This window comes from Galeopterus variegatus, unplaced genomic scaffold, assembly GCF_000696425.1.
Source record: "Galeopterus variegatus unplaced genomic scaffold, G_variegatus-3.0.2 Scaffold4825, whole genome shotgun sequence".
NCBI lineage: Eukaryota > Metazoa > Chordata > Mammalia > Dermoptera > Cynocephalidae > Galeopterus > Galeopterus variegatus.
In genome coordinates, this window is record NW_007730936.1 from 86,861 (window position 1) to 114,515 (window position 27,655).

Below are 27,655 nucleotides of genomic sequence, written 5' to 3' on the forward strand. Positions count from 1 at the left end.
CTCTCGGGGCGGCACCGTGAGCGAGCGCCGCAGACACCGGCCGTCCGCTCTGCCGAGCGTGGACGGCGGACACCCGCCTGCTCCAGCCGTGGTGGCGAGCACCGAGTCCCAGGGTGCGGGCTCGCGCTCTTGACGGCCGAGGCCTCGGGCGCGCGGCCCCCACCCCTGGTCGTTTGAGCTTGTCGACTGTTCAGTGGAAACCGTTTTTAAAGGACGCAGACCCAGTGGTCATTCCTGTGGGAAGAGAGGAGGGGACCCGCCGCGAAGAACCTCGATGTAGGTCAGGGAAATGATCTTGCCGCTCCCCTCCACGGCCCCTCTCGCAGCCCTCTGTTGACACCAGCACCGGCCACGTTCTCTGGTCGCCTGTTTTCTTTCTTTTCTGCTCAGCCGTGATTCCCTCCACTCCTTCCCTTTCCCCCTTCCTACCACACTCCCCTTCTTTCACCACGAGTTTACTGAGCGTCCGCGGAGTTTGAGCCAAGCTCGGGCTGAGGAGCTGGGCCTTGGAGCGGCAGAAGGCGGGGCCTCGGCCTTGCATTGAGCCTGGTGGATGAGCTTCACCTCAAAGCCAGGAACCTCCTGTCCCCTGCAATCGATGGGGAATGGTTCGTCTTGGCCACTTCCACAGCGTCTCAAGCTGGAAGTTGGATCTAGGAAGAGAGTGGCAGGGGCCCTAAGAGCCAGACGCTACTGTCTGCCTCTCTTTTCTGACCGTTTTTATCAACGTTTGTTGGTTATTTTTCCTTTTTAAAATCTGCTTATGGTTTCGATATATTCAAAGGAAATAAAGATTCTCCTCAGGGAACTCACACCCCAGAATGGACACAGGGTTTCTGCACCCTCTTAGCAGGCTTCCATCCGAAAATGTCAGAACCAGGCAGTGGGCAGCCCTGTGGTCGTACCATGGCTTTAATTGGCCTACTCAGCAGTTTTTCTGTGACCGAGTTTTATGAGGGCAAAATCTTTCCCACATTTTCACCCGTTCTCTTGACCTATTTTAGTAATGCTGAGCAGAGGTTATGGACAGTATTCTTCATACTTTGGAAAAGATTATCAGAAACTGGTAGTAAATCACTGGTAAATTGTAGGGCTCAAGTGTAGCATTACTTGGTATTACTTTCATTGATAAACTTATCTTTTGGGGGTGTGTCTGCATGCTTTAAATGGGAAGCTGCACTCAGTTCCAACTATCACTTTAAAAGAGTGTATGGAACACATTTTGTTCACTCTTCCAAAATCAGACTTTAAAAATTTTTCCTGAGAAATAATCTGACAGCTGGTACTGGATGATAGTGAAATATGGCCTAATAAATTATATAGCACTTGGGGTAACACCCAGTTTTTTTGTGAGCACATCAAGGAAGCCATATAATTTTATCTGAACACTCTTGTTTAGCAATACTGAGTCTGTACTAACCTGTTTTCTTTCTCATTTTAATTCATCTCATAAGACGCTATCTCTTTAGATCAGCCAATTCCTTGACCAGATTCTTTATCATTAATCAAACTTTATTCATTCAACAAATATTTATTTAGTGCATACTATATTTTAGGTATTGAACTTTGACTTCAGAATACCTGTGTTTAGTGGAGAGGAAAGACAAAGAGGGAATGTAAATAGGGTATCGGTGTTAAAATATGGGTGTTAAGGGGCCGGCCCGGTGGTGCACTGGATATTGCGCCGCTTGGGAAGCGCGGCGGCGCTCCCACCCGAGGGTTCGGATCCCACATACAGACCAGTTCCCGCTCACTGGCTGAGCGAGGCGCGGGAGCAACGCCGAGGGTTGCAATCCCGTTGCCAGTCCCCGGTCCGGTACGGGGGCAACACTGAGGGTTGCGATCCGTTGCCGGACACGGAAAAAGACAAAAAGACAAAAAATATATATATATGGGTGTTAAGAACTGTGCAAGGTCTGGGATTTTACCTTACAAGCTAACGAGTTAAATTGTTACTGTTTCAAGGATGCTTTTGAAAGACACAAGACTCCTGGGTCAGAGACAAAAGACTTTATTATTCACTGCAGAAGGAGTAGCCAGAGTTTTGTTTTGGTTCATGTTGGTTCCCTATGCCCCCCAAATCCCGCAGGGACATTGCAAAAGGCCCATCATGGATGCCTGAAGTGGGTGGCATTACAAGAGAGGAGCACTGAATGCATAAAATTTTAATTATTTCAATAATATTTATTCAGCACCCACGTGATGTCATCATGCATTTTGCAAGGTGCTGGGGATATAAACTCATTCTCTACCCTTCCACAATTACAGTCTCATAATCAGATTGTGAGACAATTGGTTTAAATATTAACTTGCATCCAGAATCTCATAATATATGGGTATTTCCTCCTAAAAAACAACTACTCATTAATCCAGCCTGAGTCATCTCTGAACCAACAGACTGTGCCCAGACTCTTAGGATCATGTAAGAATATTGATTCTTCCAGGGCCGGCCTGTGGCTCACTCGGTAGAGTGCGGTGCTGATAACACCAAGGCCACGGGTTCGGATCCTATATGGGGATGGCCGGTTTGCTCACTGGCTGAGCGTGGTGCTGACAACACCAAGCCAAGGGTTGAGATCCCCTTACCGGTCATCTTAAAAAAAAAGAAAAAAGAATATTGATTCTTCCACAGTCAGAGGGTGTCATTCAGAGAATGGAGTTCCCAAAGAAAAAAGTGTCTACTGGGCAAACAATCATATCAATATCTAGTACATGCTTCTAGAACATTTCTAGAAGTACTTCCGAGTTTACCCCAGACTGGAATGACAACACAATGTGGAAAGGATGCCTGGGGAAGAAAGCATGGGCCTAGAGGGCTACTTAGTGGTAGCATTTATGTTATTAAAATACAGAGTTTTGTAGAATCAAGTACGATGATCAATTTTTAAAAAGAAAGTAACTGATTAAATATTCTCCTGGAGAATAAATAACTAAAGAATAAATAAAGAATAAGGAATAAATAAAGTAACTTATCGAATATTCTCCTGGAGAGTAAATCTTTCAAAAAACTATCTTTACCTGCATACCCACTGATATATAATTCTACATAAGTGCATAATCATAATTATATACACACATCTCAATATTTCTATATACATGTATATTTAGTTTCTTTCTTTTTTTTTTTTTTTGTCTTTTTTCCGTGTCCGGCAACGGATCGCAACCCTCAGTGTTGCCCCCGTACTGGACCGGGGACCGGCAACGGGATCGCAAGCCTCGGTGTTGCTCCCGCGACTCGCTCAGCCAGTGAGCGGGAGCCGGTCTGTATGTGGGATCCGAACCCTCGGATGGGAGCGCTGCCGCGCTTCCCAAGCGGCGCACTATCCAGTGCGCCACCGGGCCGGCCCCTTTAGTTTCTTTTTTGAAGACGGTCTTGAATATACCTTCTCTTCTTTTCTCCTATTCTCAAACCCCATCCCCGCTTCCCAAACCTGGCCACAAAACAACTGACCTAGGATGTGTCCCTCCATATGTACACATGCATATACAGTTTTTTTGGTTAATGCTTATTAAAAATGGGATTTTGCCTTTCTCGCTCAAAAAAAATCTCACAAAATTTTCCAAATCAACTTGTCTAGGTCTATTTTATTTTTTTAATGGTTTCATAATACTACATATATAATGTTCCATAATACTGTATTCAGTCACTTCTTATTAACTTCACCTTGTTTCCAGCTTTTGCCACAAAAACATTGTAGCAATAAAAACTATGTGTAAATCTATACACACTTGTGTTTTTATTTCTCTTGCAGTCATTTCTGGGGCAAGTGAATAGGGTGATTCAGCATATTGACCCACTTAATGTCCTGATTCCGCATCTTCCTGATTATAACAGACATAGCACCTCCCTTGGCAAGTCCAATTCTCTGGCATGGCTTTAGGAATTGGTTCTGGAATTTCAGCTTAGAATCTATCTCCTCAGCCCTACCAATGAATGTGTGAGCAAAGTATACACTTTAATAAATCTTCTATTTGAACCAGCTAGAGAGGATGCTATTGTCTACCACTAAAAATCCTAGCTGATCCAATGTATTTTAAATTTTAATAAAGAACAGTAACAATATTTTGAATAAAATGCTGTCCATATTTAAGATGATGACACTTTCCAGTCTTTGGTAAGGAAAGGGCTCTGGGTTGCTATTCCAGGAAAGATAAAAGATTAGTACAAATTAGCAAGAATTAACATCACATGTCTTAGATTCAACTAGAAAGACCTGCTTATCTGTCATCAGTGCAATGGATGGCCCTCAACTCTATGTAGCTCCCTCTTCCTCCATAAATATAACCCCCACCACCACAATGCCAGACTTTCCTCATTCCTGTCCTATTATGCAACCAGGAACACTGACCTCTTGATGCTGGTTAGTTGCTTTTTGAGTACAAATGAAAGAAGAAAGAAGCAAGCCATTGTTTTTTTAAAACCACCTATGTGGTCAATCTCATTCAATTGCCACCACAAGATTCCTTTGAATACTTTCGCTTCCCACCCCACCCCCTTTATTTTTTATTCCTGAAACTTTCACTCAATCATTTGAGGACGGGGATAAAACCAAACAGTACAACTGTTTAAATCTTTTTTATTTCAACACAGGCATTGTTTTAAATTTGCACCTTGTACTGTAACACATTTCATACCTAGAGAATAGATCTAAGAACAACTACATAAAAGGATTATTTGACAAAGTTTTAACAAAAGTGTTTATAGCTTATTTGTTTCAGAAACACAGAATTGCTAGACACAAACAACCACTAAGTGGCAATACATTCATTCACAAACTTGCTTAGAAAGTAAAATATTTACATATTTACACTGTACATTTAGGTGGGATACTCTGATACATTATTAACAATAAACTCTTAGCAATAAGACTTCTTGGAGTTCAGTGGAACATATTAATTTTATGGAGGTGTGAAATTTCCAATTTGATTTCCATCTTCACCATAACCTAAGTGAACTTTCTTTCACCACCTTCAGTACACATGCTTACCTCCTATACAAAATAGCTTTTATAAGCTTATCACCAACCAAACCCTTGTTAGTAACAGATGGAGTTTTATTATCAATGTATTTATAATGTAAGGGTAAATTATTTAGAAGGAAGTCTCTAAAAATTATAATCTCATTAAACCCTATTTTAAATGAACTTTACAGTATAAAATTTATGGTCACATAAGTCTAATATCTAAACAAGTTAATAATTTACAAGGTACTTATTTGTATTGATACTCTTATGATTTACTCCATTTACATGGATAATTATTTTAATAATGACATCTTTTAGAAAACAAGTTATGAATATAAAAATGACTATTATAAATTACCATAGCTATACCAAAAATGAACATTAAAAAAGCAGCAATTTGTATGTTAAAATACATAGAAATTTGCTCTACTTCTTTAGCAAAATGCTTTACAAAAGTATAAAACTATAAAAGGTGCTATTTTCTTGAATTTTCAATTTTCTTGATACTTGAGCCAGACCAACAAGCAAACATTACAAATAGTGCAACTGAGCACTGGTAATCAATTTACTTTGAATTCAGACAATAGATTCCAGTGCACAGAGTCGGGCCCCAAAGCAGTTGTTCATCCTTTTGTTAACATACCTAACTGTTGATAGAGCCTAAGCTCACTGAAAAATAACTTTATCTCACCTTTTGTAGAATACATGTAGACTCAGTATTTACTGAAATAGAGCTAACAAGCTTATCATTACAAAATCAAGACTTAATTAAAATATTAACTCTGAATATCTTAACATAAGAAAATATAGGTCATGATTTATGAAAATTTTACTCAAGCAGATAAGTAGTAAAAGAGGAAAGGCAGAATTTATAAACATACATGAAACAAAAATAAAATGTTATTCTTTACCATATAAATTTGAATTGACAAGTTCAGAACAGTCGATTTAAAATTTTATCATCAGTCTCTTTGCACTCAAGATTGGTCAGAGCTTCAAATTTAAAACAGTTGACAGATTTAAGGAATAGCTTTCACATTAATTACCTCATCTTCATTCATTTTGAGTTTCATGGGAACAATGTAAACTAGCCCTGGCACTTTGTTCTAGGCAAGACAATTATTAGAAGGATAATAATAATATAGCTCTTTCTTGCATTTCTATCAGTTCTTACATTACTATCAGCATGATAGTATTGAGACCCAAGATTGCATGCTGTCTAGTTCTAGCAAATTATCTTCACCACCATCTATTGGTCTTTATCTTGAATTAGGAGAGAAATCCCCAGATGTTCTGCACAGTAACAAAAGTTAGGAAAGCCAAATTATCAGGAGGTATCAGAAGTGATTTACTCTAGATAAATTATTGAAAAAGTCATAGTGACAGGTACTTAGGAACTCTTCCTTAGAATTTCCCAAGGATTTGCTAAACGATCCTGCAGAGATGCCTGTGAATCCTAGTGTCAATTCTGACTTGACAGCATTTTTGGGACTTGGCCAAGGTTCCCTCTTGATACTTGTAACTGAAATGTCCCACCTGAAAAGAAGTATTCTATCCTGCAAATAAAGAAAATGTGAAAATGGATAGTTCTAGTTCTGGCAGAATGTGAAAAAAAAATGGGAGAGCTGAAGTAAAGATGTCAGTGCCATGAAGAGAAGTCTTCTTGTCTCCTCCCCTCAGTTATGCTCCCTTCATAAACAGAAATTCTGTGGCCACGCCACTATCCATATGGTAAGGTTGCCTGGCCTAAGTCCTTGGCTTGATTAAAACTCAGCCCTTAATAATTCAGCCTGTTTCAGAGATATTCGTAGGAGTATTAATATTCTATTAGCTTATTAGTGATTCAGCTCCTCATCTATAAATCTATAACTTCAACATGTACTTTAAATATGTGCCTCCTGGGCTCCATTATGGATATAACAGGACGTCCTTATGAAAATTCTTTTATCTTTGTCTCAAAGAAAAAAAATTCCTCAAACTCTTAAATGTTGTTGAGTCAAACAGGGTGATAATATTTACTCTACCGTCATTGTCCCTACATTTTATTTAATGTCATGAGTATAAGGTACAGACGGGAAGAGGCAATACAGAGTTTTGCAGTTCTGCTGAGTAATTAATAAGTTTTCCATGTGCCTGGGATATTAAGGTTGCAAATCACAATGAATGTGGAAACATTTTAGGGGGACAGTAAAGCAGAAAGCCAAAATTGGACAGTGAATTTGAGATTAAGTTAGCGGAGAGTCGGGGAGAAGGCAGGCCAAGAACAGACATGGAAGGAGAAAATAGCAGAAAATTCATTGTTCTGGAATTCAGGAAGTATATATATAGCATATAGAGGGAAAAAAGGAAATCTGGGCTGTTTGAGAGCAGGCACTGCCCAGACTAGACCTTTTATATTTGCCTTTCCCATGGACACACACATTTACACTTCCTTTCCATGACAAGCTTTTGGCGAAAAGGTTATGCATTTTATTAAAAAAGCCTCACAGTTCTGACTCTTTGTCCTTTTCATCCAGGTAGTATTCATCATCTGTGGTTGTGTCTGTGTCACAATCTGAGTCCACTGGGTCCTCCTCATAGATATTAAGTGGTTTATTTGGAGATAAGCCATCTTCGGGCATCTGACCACTAGGAGAATTTGAGCTTAACAACTCTGATGGGTTGGGAGGGTTAATCACATCATCTTTCAGGAAGCCAGGGTTCTTAAGAAAACTTGGTTTCCATAATCTTCCTTGTGTGAGTGACCTCTTTACATTCTCCAAGAAAGCCAACTGTTGTTCTTTCCCGAAAATACCGTAGTCGATAGGTCTGGATATAGATGATGCAGACTTGGGACCTGTTTTTGTCCTGCTGCTATACAAAGTCCAACTTTCATTTTCATCACAGGAAGGAAATTCAGAAAATGATTTGAATCTTCGACTGTACCCATCGTTGACAGAGAATTCATTCCCAAGGGTCAGTCGACTCAGGGTATTGTCAATAGAAGTGCTTTCAGAAAAATGGCGCTCCCTGACTTTTGGAGGATGACTTTTGTGTAGCAGATCACCGTGCACATTGATGCTTTTTAAACTCTTTGAACGATAGAGGTGTGACTCAGGTTCCCACTCCAGGGATGAAGCGTTCCTTTGCTGCTGCTGACAACTGGCTAGAGGGATACTGAGTGTAGATTTCTGTGCAGGCTCCAGTGGAAAAGGAGAGCTCAGCCTCCTGTGATGGTCGGAGAAGTCTGCTTCCCTGAGGCTGGTGAATTTGAGCTGGTCCGGGGCTCCTGACTCTCTTTCCAAAATCTGAGCTGTTATGTCTTTAGAATTCTCATGCTTTGGTGGTGATTCTGAGACATTATTAAACCCATTCTGATGTAGTTGTGAAATGCTGTCAGACTTCTGATTGCTGGAGCGTATAGAAGGTTCTCTGTTGGATATTACAGTAACCTGGAGAAGGTTCTCAGATTTCTCCACATTCATTCCATCATTACTTGACCTGCTTTCACCTATGGATTCTGAGGACTTTGTAGTAGGCTCAGGGGACAGTGGGTTGCACTCCAGTGTGCCGAGAGATAAACAGCCAAAGCCAGACCTGCTCCCACTTTGGGGGATGATAGTAGCTACATGTCTTCTGGGACTTAACTCTTTAGCTGGGAATTTTCTGATTGCTGTAGACTTGGTTAGCCATCTGTGTTTAACTGAAGATCTGTCTTCCTCTTTTTCTAGGTCATCCAGGTTGGTTTCATTTTTATTATTTCCCCCAGGAAGTAAAGGTGGATCCCATGCAAACTTCTGCATTTCATCTTTAGCCTTCCTGTTCTCTGTCATATTTACCTCCTCACTTCTTTGAGGTGATCCTCTGGGTTCAGTCTGCAAGCTCTCTAAATCTGTGTCCCCTGAATGAGTCTCTTCAACAAGCTGTAGTTTATGCAATGCTGGAATAAGAGCAAAGACTTGGTTTTCTGAGTCAGAAAGTGTTTTCTCAGTCATTTTTTGGCAATCTATTCTGATTTCCCCTTTGACTTCCCTACACTGTGATCCACTGATGCCATTATCTACAGCTCTGGCTGTGTGATCTTTCTGAGGACACTTTCCATTTCCAGTGAATGTAGCAACTATTTCACTACCTGCACACACCCCGGAACTTCTTTTGGTTTGGAAATTTTCAATATGATCTTCTGAATGGGCTGGTAGACTAGAAGAACCACTGTTACCTGAATTAATAAATTGTTGACAATTTTCATACTTTTCTTCTGTACCATTTTTTTCTTGAAGCATCAATGAGGTATGCAGAGTTTCACTTTGCAACTTGATTCCTCTCTCTTTCCTGCTTTGTGAATCATCCAGAGGAGTTTTAGCTAAATTATCTGGGAAAATCTCTGTAGTTTTAGATTCTCCTTTATGAGGAGAAACATCTGCCTCAACAGAAACCATTTCCTGTAATGTAGACTCTGAGGGTCTTCTACTTGGTAACTGCAAGATGGTCATATTCTCAGTGGTATGAGGAAGACAACGGCTATTCTTCTGAGCAGAGTTAACCAGCATCTTTAGATTTTCAGATAAAGGTGTTCCTGACTGCTCTTGCACAGAATAGTTTAGTTCGTTTTTTTCTAAAGCTTTACAAAATGTTTCAGTCTCCACTTGAGGTGATTCTGTAAGTGAATCAGTACTTTGTGTATACTGTTGAAGGAGGTTACAGAATGTTTTGCTCTGTTTCCTTGGTAGAGTGTAATATATTGAAACCACCTCAAGACATTTTACATTATCTTCATCACCAGAAACAGAAAACGTACTAGTAGTCTTAAATTTATGTACTGTTTTCCCACTTTCTTTTCCTGACAGATCTGAACCAAAAGGTACAGAGTCTTTGTTTGAAAGAGAAAATACACTTGTCCTGGAGGCAGCAATTTTGCCATCCTTTTCAGTGCATTCTTGAGCGTATTCCTTTTGGTGGTATCTTTTGGTTAAATAACAGTCTCTAACAGAGGAGTCACTTTCCAGAGGGTTAATGTTCCTCTCCCTAGGCCTTGGTGTTATGGCAAAAGCACTCGTGTCTGAGACTGCTGATTTTTTTCTTTCATCCCTTCCATTTGAGGCACATGGATCTCCTGAAGGACATGACATAGTCCTCTTGATAAGGAACGGAAGTGGTCCTTTTCTCACAGAAGATTTCATGATTTTCATATTTGTCATCCTTTCCATGGCTTCAGCTGCTACTGGAACTGAGTTTGAAATGACTTTGGCACATTCACTAATTGACTCAGGAGAACTGGGACTGACTTCGTCTGATGTGTGCTTTCCTATTGGATCGTCCACATTATGTTTGATTTGGAATGGAAGCGGCCCATTCCTAAACGAAGCAGCCATTATCTTACTTTCAGACTGCCTATTATTTGTGAGAAAACTAGCTGGTTTTCTTGGCAAGGTACAATAAATTGTGTCAAACTTGGAAGCTTCGGAACTGCTCTGATTCACCTCAATGACGCTACTGCTATCATTTGTAGGTGTTGATTTACTTTCTGTTTTGCTTAACTTTTCAATACAGGATATGTGACGTCTTACTTTTCCTTTCCCCTTTCCACTCCTGAAAGGAGAGTGTGAGTGGCATTTGACAAAATCAACCACTTCATTATAGACAGGCACATAACTATCATCGTCCTTTTGGTTTTCTGAGGGGCATACAGCAAATGGATCACTTTGGCTCTTGCTAGCATTGTCTTTTCCTTCTCTTTCTCCCAGAGATGAATCTTCATCTGAAGGGCTTCTCCTGGAGAACCCTGTAGTAGAAGAAATCACAAGAGCATCAGGGAAAGAATTATTCCATGATGAGGAATCTGGTAGTGCACCTGATGACACACCTAAAGAATCACATGAGATATTGTGCCCGGCAGCCAACTTGGTATAGTTAATGGAATGAGTTGTGGTACATTGTTCTCCCTTGGTGTCTAAAATAACAGGCTCCCCTGGAGACTGTGCATTTTGATTACCTGTAGGTTTATTAATACTTGAAATATCTTCATTACTTTCTGTTAATTCCTGGTGACAATCTTGACTCAGGCTGGGGAAAGATGGTGGTGTTCTACTTTTCTGAATGAAAGGAAGGGAAGTTGCTGAGCCAAGTTGTCTGTTACCATCAAAACTCTGGTCTATTTTAAGTTCATTGGCTTTATCTCTGTGTGATATATAAATTTTGGAGGAATCTTTCCTGGAAAAGGCTCTGGGTGACCTTTTTGAAGTTATTGTCATAGATACATTTGAAATAAACCTGTTGCTCTTGGCTGAATCCTGGGAGAGGGGATTTTGAAAATCAGGTAAAGGGTTAGAAATTACTGTCTGTGAAATAGATTGGGGTATTTCATCTGTCATGTTTATTTGGTCCTTCTTGTTTAGTTTGTCTTCTTCTGAAAGAGATTCATTCAAGTCTTTCTTATAATTCACTTCCGTAGCCAAGATATTGGGCTGGCTTTCAGCAAGAAGTGGAGAATCAACGGAATCACTGTTGGTCACAGTGACTTCTGTATGGCTTCTTATTGGAAGAGAGGCAGGCTTATCAGGAATAATTTTCTGCATAGTGACTGTGGGATTCTGAAAGTTGGGACTCTGAGAATCCCCTCTGTCATCAGGAATTTGGGGAAAGGAAGTTTGGAATGAGGATGCTAGAGTCTGAGCAATACCCAATGAGTAAAATTCTTTGTTTTTATGTACTACTATAGGAGAACTGTCCTGTTGATATTCCAACCCACTAGATGTGATGTGATAACTTGAACCAGACATGGAGCAAACATTTGGTGTGCCATAATGAGGAGTCAGCTGGTTCCCATTACCTTTTGATACCTCCAAACTCTCCAGTGTGGACATCTGAACATCAGACTGCCAGGGATGTGCCTCTTCTTGGACTTTGGAAACATCTGCTCCATAACCAGGAGAAATCGATCCCCAGTGCTGAGAAGAAACACTATGGCCATGAACAGCTGATGCACTATTTGTTTCAATGGAAATCATGTCAAAGTCTCTGTCAGAAGAAGTGGATGGCTTCCTGCTTTGATGAAAGTCAGACCAGGAGGAATGTTCTTCCTGTTGGCCCCAAAAAGGATTTTGTCCAAATCTCTGTTCTCTGCTTCGTCCAAAGGTATTGCTAAAGAAAGATCTAGCAAATGAGTTGTCTTTACGGTAGAATGGCATATTCTCTGAGTTCTCAAATGTGTCAGGACTCATTGCATTATCCATGGGGGCATTTAAACTAACGCTTTGGAAAACATTCTGTGAATGGTACAATTCATCTCTTCTGTTCTCCTGAAAACTCCTGGGATACATATACTGGTCAGTAGAGTCAATTTCCATTGGTGAAGGTACCCTCAGAAACTCTTCCTGGTTCTGCTTATCTGTAGAAGAATCTGATCTATTCCATATGATGGCTGATAGAGGAACTCTCTTTGGGCTCTGCTGGTGGTGTGGCGGCACAAAACCATGCTTGCTCTTAGTCACGGTTGGAAAATGTAAGCTTCTTGTTGTGAAATGCCTTGTGGCTGGTGGGGTTGATCGTCGCCTGCTGTCGAAACACAGGGAAGTACTACCAAAAGTATTCTTTTGCACAGCATCTTCTTTTAAGACTCTGGGCTCCCTTGTCTTGTACATATCATAAATTGTTTTTGTCCTAGGAGAAAAGGTTTTAAAACCTTCCCTAGGAGTTCTTGGTCTTAGGATGTCATAGATAGACATATTGGAAGTTTCATTATAGCTATTTTTGTGCCTTCCTGTGAGATTATCGTGTCTGTTCCCACTGGAGTAAAAATGACTGAACTGTGTTCTTAATCCATAGGTGGGGGGCATTCTGGTATTCACTGAACTTGCAGATTGTTCCTGAGCCAGTTTGCTATCCAAATCATCTAAAACTGAAAGAAAGATAGGAGTCAATTTTTTGGATATGATTTTACAGTTAAATAATAATCTGAGTTGTAAAACACCCATCTTCAAGAAACATAATTTGTATCATATTATCATGAATGCAATGATTATATTAATTTTGGATATAAGGTAGCCTGACTTATGCAAGACTGTAATGGAAGTTTCTTTTTCATACTTTTTCAAGTCATACTTTTTCAAAGTAAACCTTACCTAATGACTTAAGGACATAAAGCTATATTTTTTCTAACAATGAATTTTAATCATGTTTTTTTCTAAGACATAGGCCTTTGTAAGACATTGGTTAGTAATAAAAGGGAATTAATAATGTAAATTGCAGTATTGGTTCTACCATTTTTTTTAATGATTTTTAAAAATCAACTTTATTGAGATATATTTTACATAAAGTAAATACAGTAATTTTAAGTGTTTAGTTCTATTCCTTTCAACTACCACAATCAAGATATAGAATAATTAGTTCCATCACCCTAAAAATTTTTTTCATGCCCTGTCCCAGGCAGTTCCCATTCACCACTGTTTTCCATCACTAAAGGTGACATTTCTCTTTTCTAGGATTTCATATAAATAGAACCATATAGTGTGCACTTTTTTGTGTGTCTGACATCTTTCCTCAGCATAATGTTTCTGATTCATCCACGTCATTGTATGTACCTATAGTTAATTACTTTTTAATACTGAAGAGGATTCCATTTTATAGATATGACACAATTTGCTATCCAAACACCTACTGATGAATATTTGGTTATTTCCAGTTCTGGAGTATTATAAATGAAACTGTTATGAACAAGTCTTTGAGTGGATGTATTCTTTTATTTCTCTTCAATATCTAGGAGTAGAACTGCTGGATCATAGAATATGTATTTGTTTAACTTAACAAAGAATTGACAGTTTTCTTTTTTTTCTAATTTTATTTTATTTTGTCGATATACAATGTGGTTGATTATTGTGGCCCATTACCGAAACTTCCCTGCCTCCTCCCTCTCCCCCCTCCCTCCAACCAACAACGTTGGTTCTACCATTGAATAACTAGACAACTGTGGGTATTATTAACCCATGTCTTTCTGTTTTTTTCATGCTACTAAGTCTCTAAAGTATTTCCACCTGTGTTTACCTTATGGGCTTGTAATAGAAATGAGTCTGTAAATAGCATGTGATTTCTCAGTTGTACTATTAAAAACAGCATTACTACCAAAAGATAAACAGCTAATCTATAAACATACTTAGAAGGATTTGAGGAATACGTATAATTAAAAGTTCTATACACTATTATTAAATGATATGCTAATGGTAGATTTTTTTCCTGAAAAAATTAAGACCTATTAGCATTCCTATAATACAGCACTTTCTATGTGTCAGGCACTTATCTCACATAACCTTACAAGATTGGTACTACTACTATTCTCATTTTATAATGAGGAAACTGAGGCATGAAGACATTAAGTAAATTGCCAGGATCACACGGCACTGGAATTTGAATCCAGGCAGTCTGTCTCCTGAGTCCATGCATGTAAACTCTGTGCAATGCAACTGATGGGCTCTAAAAGCTGACTTTTCATTTTTACTCTTTATGAACTATAAAGATGACTTCACTATGATATGAGTTTGTAGTTTTACAAGGATGTGAAGTTGCTGTTGTCAAACAATGATTACTTTGATCTCAGTAGCAAGGTCAGAGAGTGGTGTCCAAGTCGTGGACCAGTGATCTCCTTGTCATACCAAGGACCCAGGCCAAGTGGAGCCCCAGGGTTCATGCTCATTACGACCACAGTCTTTGTGACCTCAAACAAGCCACAGCATATTTTCATTGATATGGTTGGCATTTCTTCAAATTGTGTTTGTTTAATTATATTTGACATCTTTTTCTCAATAAAATCCTGTCAGAATTTAAATAGAACCATAATCTTTCAGGCTCTTTAAGTTCTCTAACATCTATCTCATAATAGATGTATTTCACCATATTCATGTACAATAAATACAAATACATTATGTATTTATTGGAGAAATGTTCATTAATGAAAATCAAATCTGACATGGGAAATAAGTTATAGCATTATTTAAATTGCTGAAAGAGGTTTTTGTTTGTTTTGTTTAGCAGCTGGTTGGTAGAGGGATTGAACCCTGGACCTTGGTGTTTTCAACATCATGCTCTTAACCAAGTGAGTTAACTGGCCAGACCCGAAGAAGTTTTGGTTTACAGAAATCTCTCCTTCTGAGTTACATAAATAGTGCATTAACATTTGTTATCTTAAATTATTTGTCATTTAGAATTCTGATTTTAACTAGACAATGACAGGGAAAGTGAGGCATATTAGTGTCTGCATGCAAATGGTATGTACATGTGACATGCCAATTACGTTAGGACAGATGCTAAAGGCATTTTTGATGTTCGTTCTGGATTTTCCCTACTCTATTTTATTTGTGAGTTGGTGCAATTAAGTTTGTACAGCCAACAGAAGAATTAATCTTGAGCATAAAGGATCTGTAAACTAAGGAATTCTTTAGGGAATCTTCCCGTCAATGTTTTAATGAAAAACTATTTATTTATCCCTAGTCTTCCAAATAATCTATTCTCTACACCCACAATAAAATAATCAAGCAATGCCAAAGTATAAGGTGGGGTAAAAAGAAAACAAAACTATGTAATGAATGAAAATCTGTCTTTCAAACAAATAATAGTAAAATCTCTTTGATCTCCATTCTCCCTTTCAAGTTTGTTTGTCTCTCCCTTAAAGTCTTTTTCTGACTACAAAAGCAATGTATGGTTAGAATAGAAAATTCAGGAAGGTATAACAAAAGAGGTAAAACCACCTGGAATCCTAACCAGAAGTAACCATTCTTAACATCACTATAACAGGATTTTAAATAATTCATAGTCAATTAGAATCCCAAATTAATGATGCTGTTTTACTCACTATGCCTGATGTCAGAAAAACTTCTGCATGGTTCTCTTCTTTTTTTTCTGAGAGGACATGTCATTTTTTAAAAAAGTTCCATAAACAGTAGCTCCCCTCTTCAAACAAAACCTTCATTTTGAAATATATATTTTCCTTGGGGTCTCTGCCAGGCACCATCTTACTGAAGGGAGTCCCTGGGGTGACCATCCAGCTGAATGTCTTTCATTGACCACCCCGCCTGTCCCACACACGGGCAAGGTGATGTCATTACCTTTGCAAACTGAATTTAGTTCCTCAGGGTGAAACTGGTGAATGACTTTAGAGATAACTTTTCAATTGGCCAGGCTTATTTTCACACAGAATAACCTATGTAAAGGTGAACTACGATTGTATAATAATAAGAAACATGTGCACATGGTGCTTTTGGAATCTGTTTCAGTTTTCATCATTATCTATTGTACAAGGTTAATTGTTTAATGACAATTAGATTTTATCACAATGCATTTAGGTCCTAATGAGGAATAATTAAAGTCTAGTAAGTGCAGCAAACTTTATAGATATATTTCCAAAAGATGTATTTCCTTTGTTAAATATTAAACATGATTACTGTTCCATATATCACTTTGACCTGAGAATATTTGCTTAGATTATATTTAATCACAAGATTTTAAAATATTTGTATTAATAATATATTTGGCATCCTCTACAAATAAAGTAAACAAAAAGACTTCAAAAATAAAGTACAGGGTTTGATATGTTTTGAGCACTTCAATACAAACTATAAATATTATTTGCTTCTCTTTAGTACTGGGAGTTCCGAAAGTGACTTAACGCATGGACTTACCTTGAAAAATCTCATTCTCCAGCAGGGAGGCATCCCATGGAGGAGGAATCCCACTTCCCTCCTTCATGACTGCTGGCTTGGAGACAAATGCACTGTTGACTGGTCGATTTTCCAGAGGTGAACTGTATGCTTTTGTCTGCTAATTTTAGAGTAGAAAATACAATATTATTTCTGGATCCTCTCCAGACAAAATGCTCCCACGAAAATGCCCCAAGCTTAAAAGTCCTAACTTAAGGACTATAAATCAATTTTCCTAACATTTATTTCTCAACTTACAATGTTTTGTTGTTTTTGCCATTTGGAACCGATCATGAACTTCATACTTACACTAATTCTTTCAACTATGAGTCTTTAGGCAAGATACTGAGCCTCTCTCTGCCAAAGTTTCCAACAAACTTACACAGCTCTATACAAATCTGTTGTGGGGTGGGAGGAGTGTTCCTGGCAGACAGGAAAGAAATCAACCTTTCCTGAGTGGGAGTGTTGTCTCCACATCTCCAATGGCTGGGATTTTGTATTTCCTAACGCTGTACCTATTCTATCAGGAGCCTATTAGCTGAAGCTTGTAATGGACCTTCAGATTTGTGAACTTGGTGGATTTAGAAAAAAAGTGTTTTTACTCAGAGGTCACCTAGAATGGTAGAATCCTAGTAGTTCTGGAACAAAGGCACCAAAAGGTATGACCTTAGAAGTTTTTAAAACCATTGCAAGTTTTAAAGGATTTAGGAGAATGATACAGAGGTAAAGTTGTTTTCCTTTTATTTTTTAACTAGCAAATGTTTATCTTGATTTCATCAAATACAATCACTGCCCTACTTTCAAGCTTTAATTTGTCTTTATAACCTTGGGAGCCACTCCCGTATCTTTACTTTCTTGTGCCAAAACTTCATTTGCATTTCCTCTGTCAAACTGGCTCTGTCACTCATGGCTCCACTTTCACACGTCCTGCACATCCCTGAACAAGGCTGGCAGTCACTTCCCTTTCCAGTCTCTTTATTTGCACCTCATTCTGCTACCCAGTCCTTGCCCCTTGAATCCCTTTCCTCCCCAACTTAATCCTTTCCATTTGATGTTCAACATTACATTTCCATCTTTAATGCCTAAGACCAAATGTCTAACCTTTCCAAAGTTCCAACTTCTCAATTTTTCCATCACAGGTCTGTCCAATTCTAATACCCAGTTCTCTTACCCCTTCATTCCTCACAATCTAGTATTTTCCCTCCTGCCTGTTTTCTTTCTCAAAGTCTAAGTCAGTTATTTCTTACAGAAGCCTTCCTAATTGCAATGAGTTGTGGTTTTCAGTTCTATGGGCAAGCCACAATTGACTACTCACAAAGAAGATTAATTAATAAGGAAGAAATGTTCCCATGATAATCTATTAGTCATTGGATATAACTTAATGCACTAATATGAAATTCAGAAGTAAGCAAACATTAGAAGCAAAACATAACTACAGTGAGATACCAAGTGAAGATAATAAAAACTCAACCTAGTCATTTGAGAAATAGATCAGTTAAAGTTAATTCTAAAGCACATCAAGGTGTTCTCTTTTGTTTCCTGCCTAATGTGTCTCCAACTCTTCATTTATGATAATAACAATTAATCACAAATAATTATAAGAATAGATCTTATAAATACATTCTTCCCAAATCTGCAGTTTTGATGGCTGGTGCAGAGTAGATATATCTGGTAAAGAGAATACCAAACATCACTGTCTTTCAACCATTTTAACACCCAAACAAACTTCAAATTTCCTCCATGTAGATCAGAGAACATTCCTTGTGACCTCCTGGATCACATTCCTTTATAATGAAAATTTACGGTGAAATGAAAAGTACATGAACTGTAGGGTCATGTGAAAAGATGAAATGCTCTAGGATGTGAAGAATTAGTACCATCTAGAGATCTGAGTATAATTTCCTTTGATTATATATTTCTGCTCAGACCTCTCCTTCAAGACCAACCCTACTCACCCAACATATTCAGGATGATTCCAACACATAGAGATGTGAATTACATGGCTAAGAGAAAACACCTAGGGTTTACTTATACTTAACTTTAACTCTGCAAGGATTTTTTTAGTGATAAAAGTGTTTTTAAAAAGTAACTGCAAGGGGGCCGGCCCGGTGGCACACTGCTATAGTGCGCCGCTTGGGAGTGTGGCGGCGCTCCCGCCGAGGGTTCGGATCCTACATACAGACCGGCCGCTCACTGGCTGAGCACGGTGCGGGAGCAACACCGAGGGTTGCGATCCTGTTGCCGGTCCCAGTCCGGTACGGGCGCGACACTGAGGGTTGCGATCCGTTGCCGGTCATGAAAAAAGACAAAAAAGGAAAAAAAAATAAAAAAAGTAACTGCAAGGGCTGGCCCATGGCTCACTTGGGAGAGTGTGGTGCTGAGAACACCAAGTCAAGGGTTAAGATCCCCTCACTGGTCATCTTAAAAAAAAAAAAAGTCACTGCTAGTCAATGGTAAGTATCACATATAAAGAAGATCAAACGCTCACTGATTTATAGACCCCTAACTTGTATTTAAGCTATGTGTGAGATATTATTATTAATATTAACATTATTATTAACATTATTATTATTATTATTAGCAGCAACAACTAAACATTGATTATTCTGGGCAATGTGTAAGGGCTTTATATGGGTTACTTTATTTCATTATTTTAATGACACTATGAGGTTGGTACTATTATCCCTACTTTGAGAAAATTCAGGTTTCAAGAGGTCCGGTCATTTGCCTCAGGTCACACTGGTGGAGGGAGAGGTTCACGCCCAGTCTGCTGGATTTCAGAGCCCGTGCTGAATCACCTCCCTAGTCCTGAACAAATTTTGCAGCACTATATCCTAGTATATAATATACGACAGTATATAACATGCTATTAGTGCACTATATCCTAGCAGTAGGCATTCTCTGAAGCCAAACACAGATCTTAGAGCTGCTGGAAAGCACCCTAGAAAAGAGGTAAATCCCTCCAGGTCCCAGAACAGATGCTGATCTTCAACAGGGCTCAGTCTTGAACTCAGAATTCACCTCAAAATAATGCATGGAGTCGCCATAAAAGGTGAAGTCTATTTCCCACCCCTGGCCTACAGGGAGGTTCAAACACCACTTTGCAGCAAAATTGTGTAAAATTCCTTTTCCAATTTTTGATGTAAGCCTTTCCTCCCATCTCTCCATGGATGTCCTGTGCTCCAAGCTCACTATGCACAGTTCCCCAAAATGTCATGTCATGTACTTCTAGGCCCCCATGTCTCCGCTTCTGGTTTTTGCTCTTTCTCTGTTTCTTCTTCTGGAAAATAGAGTCCAGTTTATATAACACCATCTCTGTGAGCCTTTCTCTAACTCTCTTGGGCAGAATTAATTCTGGTGGTATTCTTTTTTTTTTTTTTTTTCCTTTTTGTCTTTTTTCATGACCGGCAACGGATCGCAACCCTCAGTGTCGCGCCCGCACCGGACCGGGACCGGCAACGGGATCGCAACCCTCGGTGTTGCGTCCGCACCTTGCTCAGCCAGTGAGCGGCTGGTCTGTATGTGGGATCTGAACCCTCGGCGGGAGCGCCAGTGCGCTCCCAAGTGGCGCACTGTAGCAGTGCGCCACCGGGCCGGCCCTCTGGTGGGATTTTTTAATGCACCTCTGCTATGTACCTGCTATGTCATACTCAAAGCTGTTTACATTCTTCCCACTTTTAGTTTACCAGTAGTCTTCTCCCCTTTCTCCCTACCTCAAATTTCAGTCCCCTCCATGATTCAGAAAACCAACGATTCAAAGACAACTGAATCAGGACCTTGTACGTGGATCAATCTCTGAAATGACTAAGAAAGCACAGTATTCTTCTTTGTATCCCCAGCACCTAGTATGGTGGTTAGCATATAAGAGATTGATTAATATCAAATCCAAGACTACTCTTCGCACAATAATATTCTCCTCTTCTGGACTTCTCTAACACATTTTTGTGTACTCTTTTCTTACCGACTTTCTTATATTTGAACAGAAGTACTCATTTATTCAGTTTTCAATATACTTTTTAATATCCTCTCTCATTGGGTCCTTACAAAAAATTTGTGAGTTATGTAGGGATTATCATTCCCATTTTGCAGATGAGAAAACTAAGTCTCTTGTAAGTGCCTTACGTAAGTCATATGAATAATATAGGGTGGCATCAGCTACTCACACTCATATGATCTGATCCTTAACCCTGTTCTTTCCATTATGTTGCTTTTTACTGTTATTTTACTAATGTACATATCTTCAGTTAGACGGTAAACTCTCTGAAGAGAGGAAACTTGTTGTAAACATTCCATACCCTTCATTGCATGTGGCGTGATACTTTGCACAGTTATGAAATGATCTATGATACACCAACTTAGAAATCCACATATATAAAATTTCTAGTAAAGAATATTACAGAGATTGTGACACTGAAAATTTACAATATAGGACTCAGAAAAGCATGTTGAATGCAGGGACAGCACAGTGGTTAAGCCCATGAGCTCTACATAGGTTCAAATCCTGGTTCTGCCCATTAATATTTATATGACTTTGAGCAAGTAACTTAACCTCTCTGTACCTTCGTTTCTTGGTAAAATAAAAAGAACAACCACCACAACAACACCTACCTCATAGGGTTGCTGTGAGGATCAAATGAATAGTTATAAAACACTTAGAATGATGTCTAGCACTTAGTAAGTCCTTACTATTAGCTACTACTATTCTTTCGTGGTTTTTCCGGAGAATTTCCTGAGGACTTCTGCTGATGCTTGCAGCCCAACAAGCTAGAAAGGTTTCCCACAGGATTAAACGCTGGAGTCTCCAAATGCTGGCTTTCAGGATCTCAGTTACATTCTCAGACACGGTACACAAAATAGGCTGAGAAAAATGAGGACTTTTACGCAACTCCAATTCACTCTACCGGTATTGTCCGCAATTCTGACATGACTAGATAAACAAACCTTCTGTCCCATAGTAACCTTAGAATATTTGAGATTCTTAGGGCAGCCAAACCTGCAGAACAGCTGTCAGAGCTAAAGCCTAAGCTCATCGATGCTATCAAATGCTGTGGTAAAGTCAGTTGTGTGTCTGTTTTCCTGAGTAGGTGACATCCACCAATGTTCCTCGTGGCTTAACAACACCCATTCATTTCTTCATCCAATTCCTGGGTGCTGAGGTTGTGCTAGCAGTCGGGATGCACAGGTGGGTATTAGACAGCCCCTGCCTTGGGGATCTCACATGGGCCCCGTGTGGTCACATGGGAGGTGTGATCCAGGGGGGCAGAGCTGACAGTATCACCTAACAGTAGGCCCTGGAAGAATTTGTTCAGAGATAAGGAGTGATCGAGTGGCCCAGGCCATAAGTTTTGTCTTTATTCTCAAAGATGGTGACTACTTTGACTTTGGATTCCTCACTTGTTAGATGGTTCTCAACCAGAGGCCACTTGTTCCTCAGGGAACATTTGACAATGTCTGGAGACATTTTTGATTGTCACAATTGGATGGAGGAGAGGTAATGACATCTAGTACGTAGAGACCAGGGATGCTGCTAAATATCCTACAATACAAAAAGGCCAGCTCCCATCCCCCCAGAAGAGAATTATTCAGCCCAAAATGTCAATAATGCTGAGGGTGAGAGAAACCCTAGGCTAGATGATCTCTATGTTTCTCCCCAGCTCTAAAAATTCTATGTTTTCTGAAACCCTTTATTTCTTTTAATTTTATGCAGAGTTAAATAGCAGCTTCCTTCTTTTCTGAGTGGAAGGTCATCTAATAATGTAGTACAACCTCCCGTAAAATTCTGGATTCCCCTTTGTGCCAATCCTGCCAGGCTGCCAACCAAGTGATGGGAAGGAAGTTCATCACCTCACATCTTGGCAAGGATCCCTGTGGCCTCAATGGTCAGCTTCCAGCTCTCTGTGGGCTAAGGGATAGGACTTCCATGAATAAATGATAGAAACTACATATCATACAGAACTCTCGTTTTAGTAGATATTTTCTCTCTCTTACTTTTTGTAACAGCCGTTAACTGGGAGCAACAATCACTGGCTTTTATTTTTCCACCTCTTCCCTTTTAGATTGACATGCTCTGAGCAGTGAAATGGTGAAACGTAAGTGACAATCAGGAAGGTCAAAGAAAGATATCTATTAATCTTCAGACTGGATTTTCAAATCCCAAGAACTCCAAATTAGCTCTACTGTCTTATAATTTCAAGGCATTTGGATTTCTTTTTATGTTCTTTATCTGCTTCAGATCCCACGGCTCTCAAACAGGAGGTCAGTCTGAGCACTTTTCTTGAGAAAATTGAGAGTACATGTGCATCCTGGTGCAGGGTTCTGTCTTCTTAGAGAGTAAAGCTGGATGTGGAGGACGTGCCATTTTAAGTCCACTGCTCAATTAAAGGAGAGTTTCTGAAGGTAGCAAACAACTGGGGTTCATATGCAAACAGGGGCTGATGAACTACAGATGTTTATTGACTTCTGGCTGTTGAGTTATAGACACCCAGGTTTTCTAATCCTGACTCTACTATTTACCATTGTGACCTTGAGCATGATCTTTAAATTCTCTAAACCTCAGTTTCTTCATCTTTGAAACAGGAAAACTAATAGTACCTACTTCATAGGTTTTCTTGGGGGATTAAATGAAATGACCTATGTCCAGTGCCTGGGTGATAATAAATTCTCCATGAGAGTGTAGCAGTTGTTGGTGTTGCTGTCATGGCTGTGGCTAAATCATACAGAGGTGAGAAACAGTGTTATTATCCAGAAAAAGTACATTACTCTGAAGAAGAAAGGAGACTCATTTTTGTTTTTGAAGGACCTCTGCTTATATGCACTTCTCATGGAATTCTACCCCATACTTTTTACAAAAAGAAAAAAAGTGCTAAGGCCATAATAAATTGAAAAATGCCGCTGCCCTCCTCCTGCACTCGTAGGTCCTTTCCAAAACTCTACCTTTGTTTCATCTCCAAAACCACACGAATTATACAGAAAGACACAGGCAGGCACAGATCAAAAGTTATGACCACGAATAAGCATAAACAGAAAACTTAAACCTTCTCAATCTTGTAAGTGTGTGAACACAGTGATAAATTTAAATTTAAGACTTTGGGGGAGGTCACACTAGGTCAATGCCCTTGTGTGAACTTGGTCTGGCAAAATGCATTTCATCTACCAGTGGTTTTCTCTTTCAATACAACCGATGATCATAATCCCTGGCAGAGCCCACTGTCTGAGCACTCCAGTACCACAGCCAACCGGAAACCAACCATGAGTGGGAAACTTTGAACTCTTGAGGAAAAATCTAAGCTTCTAAAGTAAATTTAAAGCTAGGCCTAGGGGAATCTTATTTAAATAGGTAGCCAACCTGGCATTACATAAATTCGAATTTCTGAGTGTAACAGTTAGTTCTCTGGCTACTTACCACCGAGGTTCCCCTCACAGACGCAGGAGGTCCTGCCTGACCATCGCATCTGTGGAAAGAATTTGAAATAATGTCTTTGAAGAAAAGCCTAATTTTTACCAGGAGGAAAATCAACAGACCATTTACCATTCTATGCTGTTATCTTGAGGAGATATATTTCTCATGCTCTGTAGAAAGACATTTCTTGGTTTGTTCATTGCTGAAAAGAATTTCAGAAACTTTTTCTATGATTGTTTAGAATCAATGTTATATATCTTTTTCACTCAGGGGGCCAAGAACAAATTACATAATAGTGGATTTGTACTTGAGCACAGCATGGAAACCTAATAACAAAAAGAGTTACATTTGTTAAGTGTTGACTCTGTGTCAAGCACTGGTCTCATGTTCTATGTGCATGTTAATTCATTTACATACATCACTCCTGTGAGATGGATATTATGGCTACTCCCATTTTACAGAGAGAAGATGCAGGTACAGAGAAGTGAAAATACACTGCCCAAGGTACACACAGTTAGTGGCTGCTCTTAGCTTAAGAGTCAGGCGAACGCTGTCCGACTCTCTCCTTAACCAGTACAGCGCACTGACTCTTCTTGCAAATGGGAAACAGATTTTCTGTCTCCGTGTATTTTTATTTTAAAGATAATTAAGTGAGGACCAGACTGAATAATCCATAGGAGAGTTGTTTAAAGAAGAAACCCTATAAAAATTGCTTCAATATGTTTATTTTTATAAAGATGCCTGACTTATTATGAAACAATTTTGCAGGTGAACAAGTACGCTTTTACTATTTATGTTGCTTCTCTCAAATTCAGTGAGAAGGTAAAAAATTTATAAGACCTAGGTCCAAAACTGAGACAGATTTTGATCTTTTAAATCCATAGTCTTTGCTCTGCCTTTATTCTGGTTCGAGATTTAATAGACCATAATGACTCAAAGATCTGTATAAATCAGGCCTTCTCCTCCACTAAGAGAACACTAGGTTGGATCAGTCAAAAGTAGCAAGGCACGGCTGACTTTCATTCAAACTCCTAGCTGCTTTGTGTTCATGAAAATTGTGCATAAAACCTGGGAGACCAAATAATGTTATATTTTAAAGATATCCATATGTATTTTATAGTTTAGCTCAGATTTTAAACAGAAATTGAAATTAATATCATGAATTTCTTCATAGTACTTTGAAATACTAGCTCTACAAATAATATCTAGAAGTTAGATACTGCTTATATTTTTATTCTTCTCTTCTGCACACATTTATTGAGCTTGTATTTCTCCTATATGCTATGTACTACTTCGAGCTCTCTGTAGGAAACCAATATGACCGAGATAGAGATTCCATTCTCTAAGAGCTTTTAACAATAGAAAAGATTAGCTACATAATGAGCCAAAATACAAGCCAAGACTTGATAAGTACAAAGAGATATAAGTAAAATGTGCTGAAAATGCAGAAATGCCAGCAAGCACTTCCTGGGGATGAACAGGGAAGGTGACAGGGAAAAGATGGCAGTTGAACTAGTACCAGAGGCTGAGAAACAGCATGAGCAAAAGCTTGGAGATGGGAGCATTGCAAGGAAGGTTGGGAACTGGCAAGTGATTCAATTTGCCTGGAGCCAAGAGTATACACCAGCTTGTGAAGAAAGACCCAGAACCCTGTTGGGCTGCAACCCTCACGGTGTATCCCCACATCCCAACACTCTCACCAGCTCACCAGGCACCCATCTGATTTGGAATGAGAGCAGCGTGGGCAGGTTTCTGAGAATGGCAGGTAGGTGGAAGATACGGCTAAAGGACCAGAGGATGCCTGGAGCACAGTCGGGACAGAGCACGACTGGATATGAGAGTGTGCAGGAATGGAAGGATGCACTCACCTAAGGATGTGCATGTCGTGTGTAACACCATGGACTTAGGTATAAGAGGGTATGGGACTTAGTCACCTTGGAGGACCAGAGAGTCTCTACACTTATTCCTAGACCCTGCTACAAGTTAATTTATGTGTCTGATTTGAATAGAATCCACTTATTGAGTGAATAAAAGCAACAGTGGTATCATGAAAGCTATGCTGGTAAAAGCCCTCTGAACTTGGCCATATCAAAGGATGTGAAGATACCACCTCTTCTGCATTTACTCATGAGTCCTATTGACGCCAGGTCTTAGAGATCTATCACATATATCCCCACTTCTCCATCTCCAATCATTCTGCCTGATATTAAACTTTCACAGTTTATCTTCTGGACTCTTCTCCACCCTTCATACCACCAGCAGAAAGATCTGCCTAAAATGGAAATTTGGCTTCATCAGTCCTCTGCCTAAAAGTCTTACAATTATCCCAAATCTTAGCATGACCCAAGGCTTTTGTTTTATCTGGTGAGTCTCACAGACAGTACCTCACTCTTCGAGCCTCATCTCCCCACACTTCTCCCCTCCACAAGTACCTGTACTCTAGACTTGTCAAGTTAATTCCACCTCCATTAAATATTTTCTTTTCCATACCTTCGCATATGCCATTCAGGAATTCTCATTCAACAGAGTAGGATAGGGCTCAAGAATATTCTTTTCCAACCAGAACCCTGAATGATTTTCCCCCAAGTATTGGTGGAGCACACTTTAACCACTGAGGGGCTCCACCTGGATGGCCACAGGCAATTCAGACCCTACCTGTCCAAAACAGACTCCACATCTTCCTTTCATCTCCATACCTTCCTGGCCAAGCAATCAACAAATCCTGTTGATTCAAACTCAGAAATCCCCCTCAAATCCATCCACATCTCTACATCTCCCTGCCTTTATCCTAGTTAAGATATCCATCATCCCTTGCTTTTATTATGGCAATACCCCTTTAACTATTAATATTAATCACCCTGTCTGTCAATGGGTTTTATCCTAATCCAATTCATTCTTTATACTTTAGCTAGAGTGATCAGTATAAATTGAATCATGCCACTTCCCTGCAGACTTCCATTTGCTCTTAGGTGAAAGCTGAAATTCTTTTCTGTGTCTTTGCTCTTAGGTGAAAGTTGAAATTCTTTTCTGTATTCATAAGGCCCTATGTGATCTAGTCCCTGCATACTTTCCAGCCTCATAACTCATCTTCCTATACCCCTTCTGACATAGAGAATTTGATAGACCTCTGAGCCTATGCACATATTGTTCCTCTGGATAACCATCTCATACTTGAAGAATCATTACAAATGTCATTTTCTCCAGGAGACCTACCTGGGCTTAGTCTAAGATCCATACCCCTCGTACGTGCTCCCATTGCCTATGGGTCTCCCCCATCCTAGCATTATTCTTCTTTGTGTCTCTATTTTCTTTTTATTGTCCTCACAAGACTGAAGCCCGTGAAGGCAAGACTGTTTTGTCCCACAGTGCTGTAACGGCCTTCTTCGAGCAGTTTTTGTTGACTACATGAATGAATACATTCATTCTTATCCTCACCACATCTGCTCTTCTTATGTTGTTTACGATTATAGACCTAGTTTCCCAAGTCATCTCCACTCCTTCTTCCTCACCCACCACATCCAATCACTAGGTTTTCGTATTTCTATACTCTAAATCTTGCACAAATCTGCCCATCTTTGCCTTGCTCATTGCCTCTACCATATTTTAGGCCACCACTATCTCAATAGTCT

The 27,655-nt window shown here is 39.5% G+C and overlaps 1 protein-coding gene across 1 annotated transcript in view; it reads right to left on the reverse strand.

The window, feature by feature from the left end:
* Nucleotides 1-7,268: 7,268 nt before the first annotated feature.
* EXPH5 (exophilin 5) overlaps nucleotides 7,269-27,655 on the reverse strand; it is a 77,100-nt gene continuing 56,713 nt past the window's right edge. The window contains exons 4-6 of the mRNA XM_008588438.1: nucleotides 24,030-24,078; nucleotides 16,610-16,748; nucleotides 7,269-12,840 (exon numbers count right to left, since the gene is read on the reverse strand). Of these exons, the coding sequence (XP_008586660.1) occupies nucleotides 7,448-12,840; nucleotides 16,610-16,748; nucleotides 24,030-24,078 (5,581 nt within the window). The 3' untranslated portion in view covers nucleotides 7,269-7,447. The remainder of the gene's footprint in view (nucleotides 12,841-16,609; nucleotides 16,749-24,029; nucleotides 24,079-27,655) is intronic.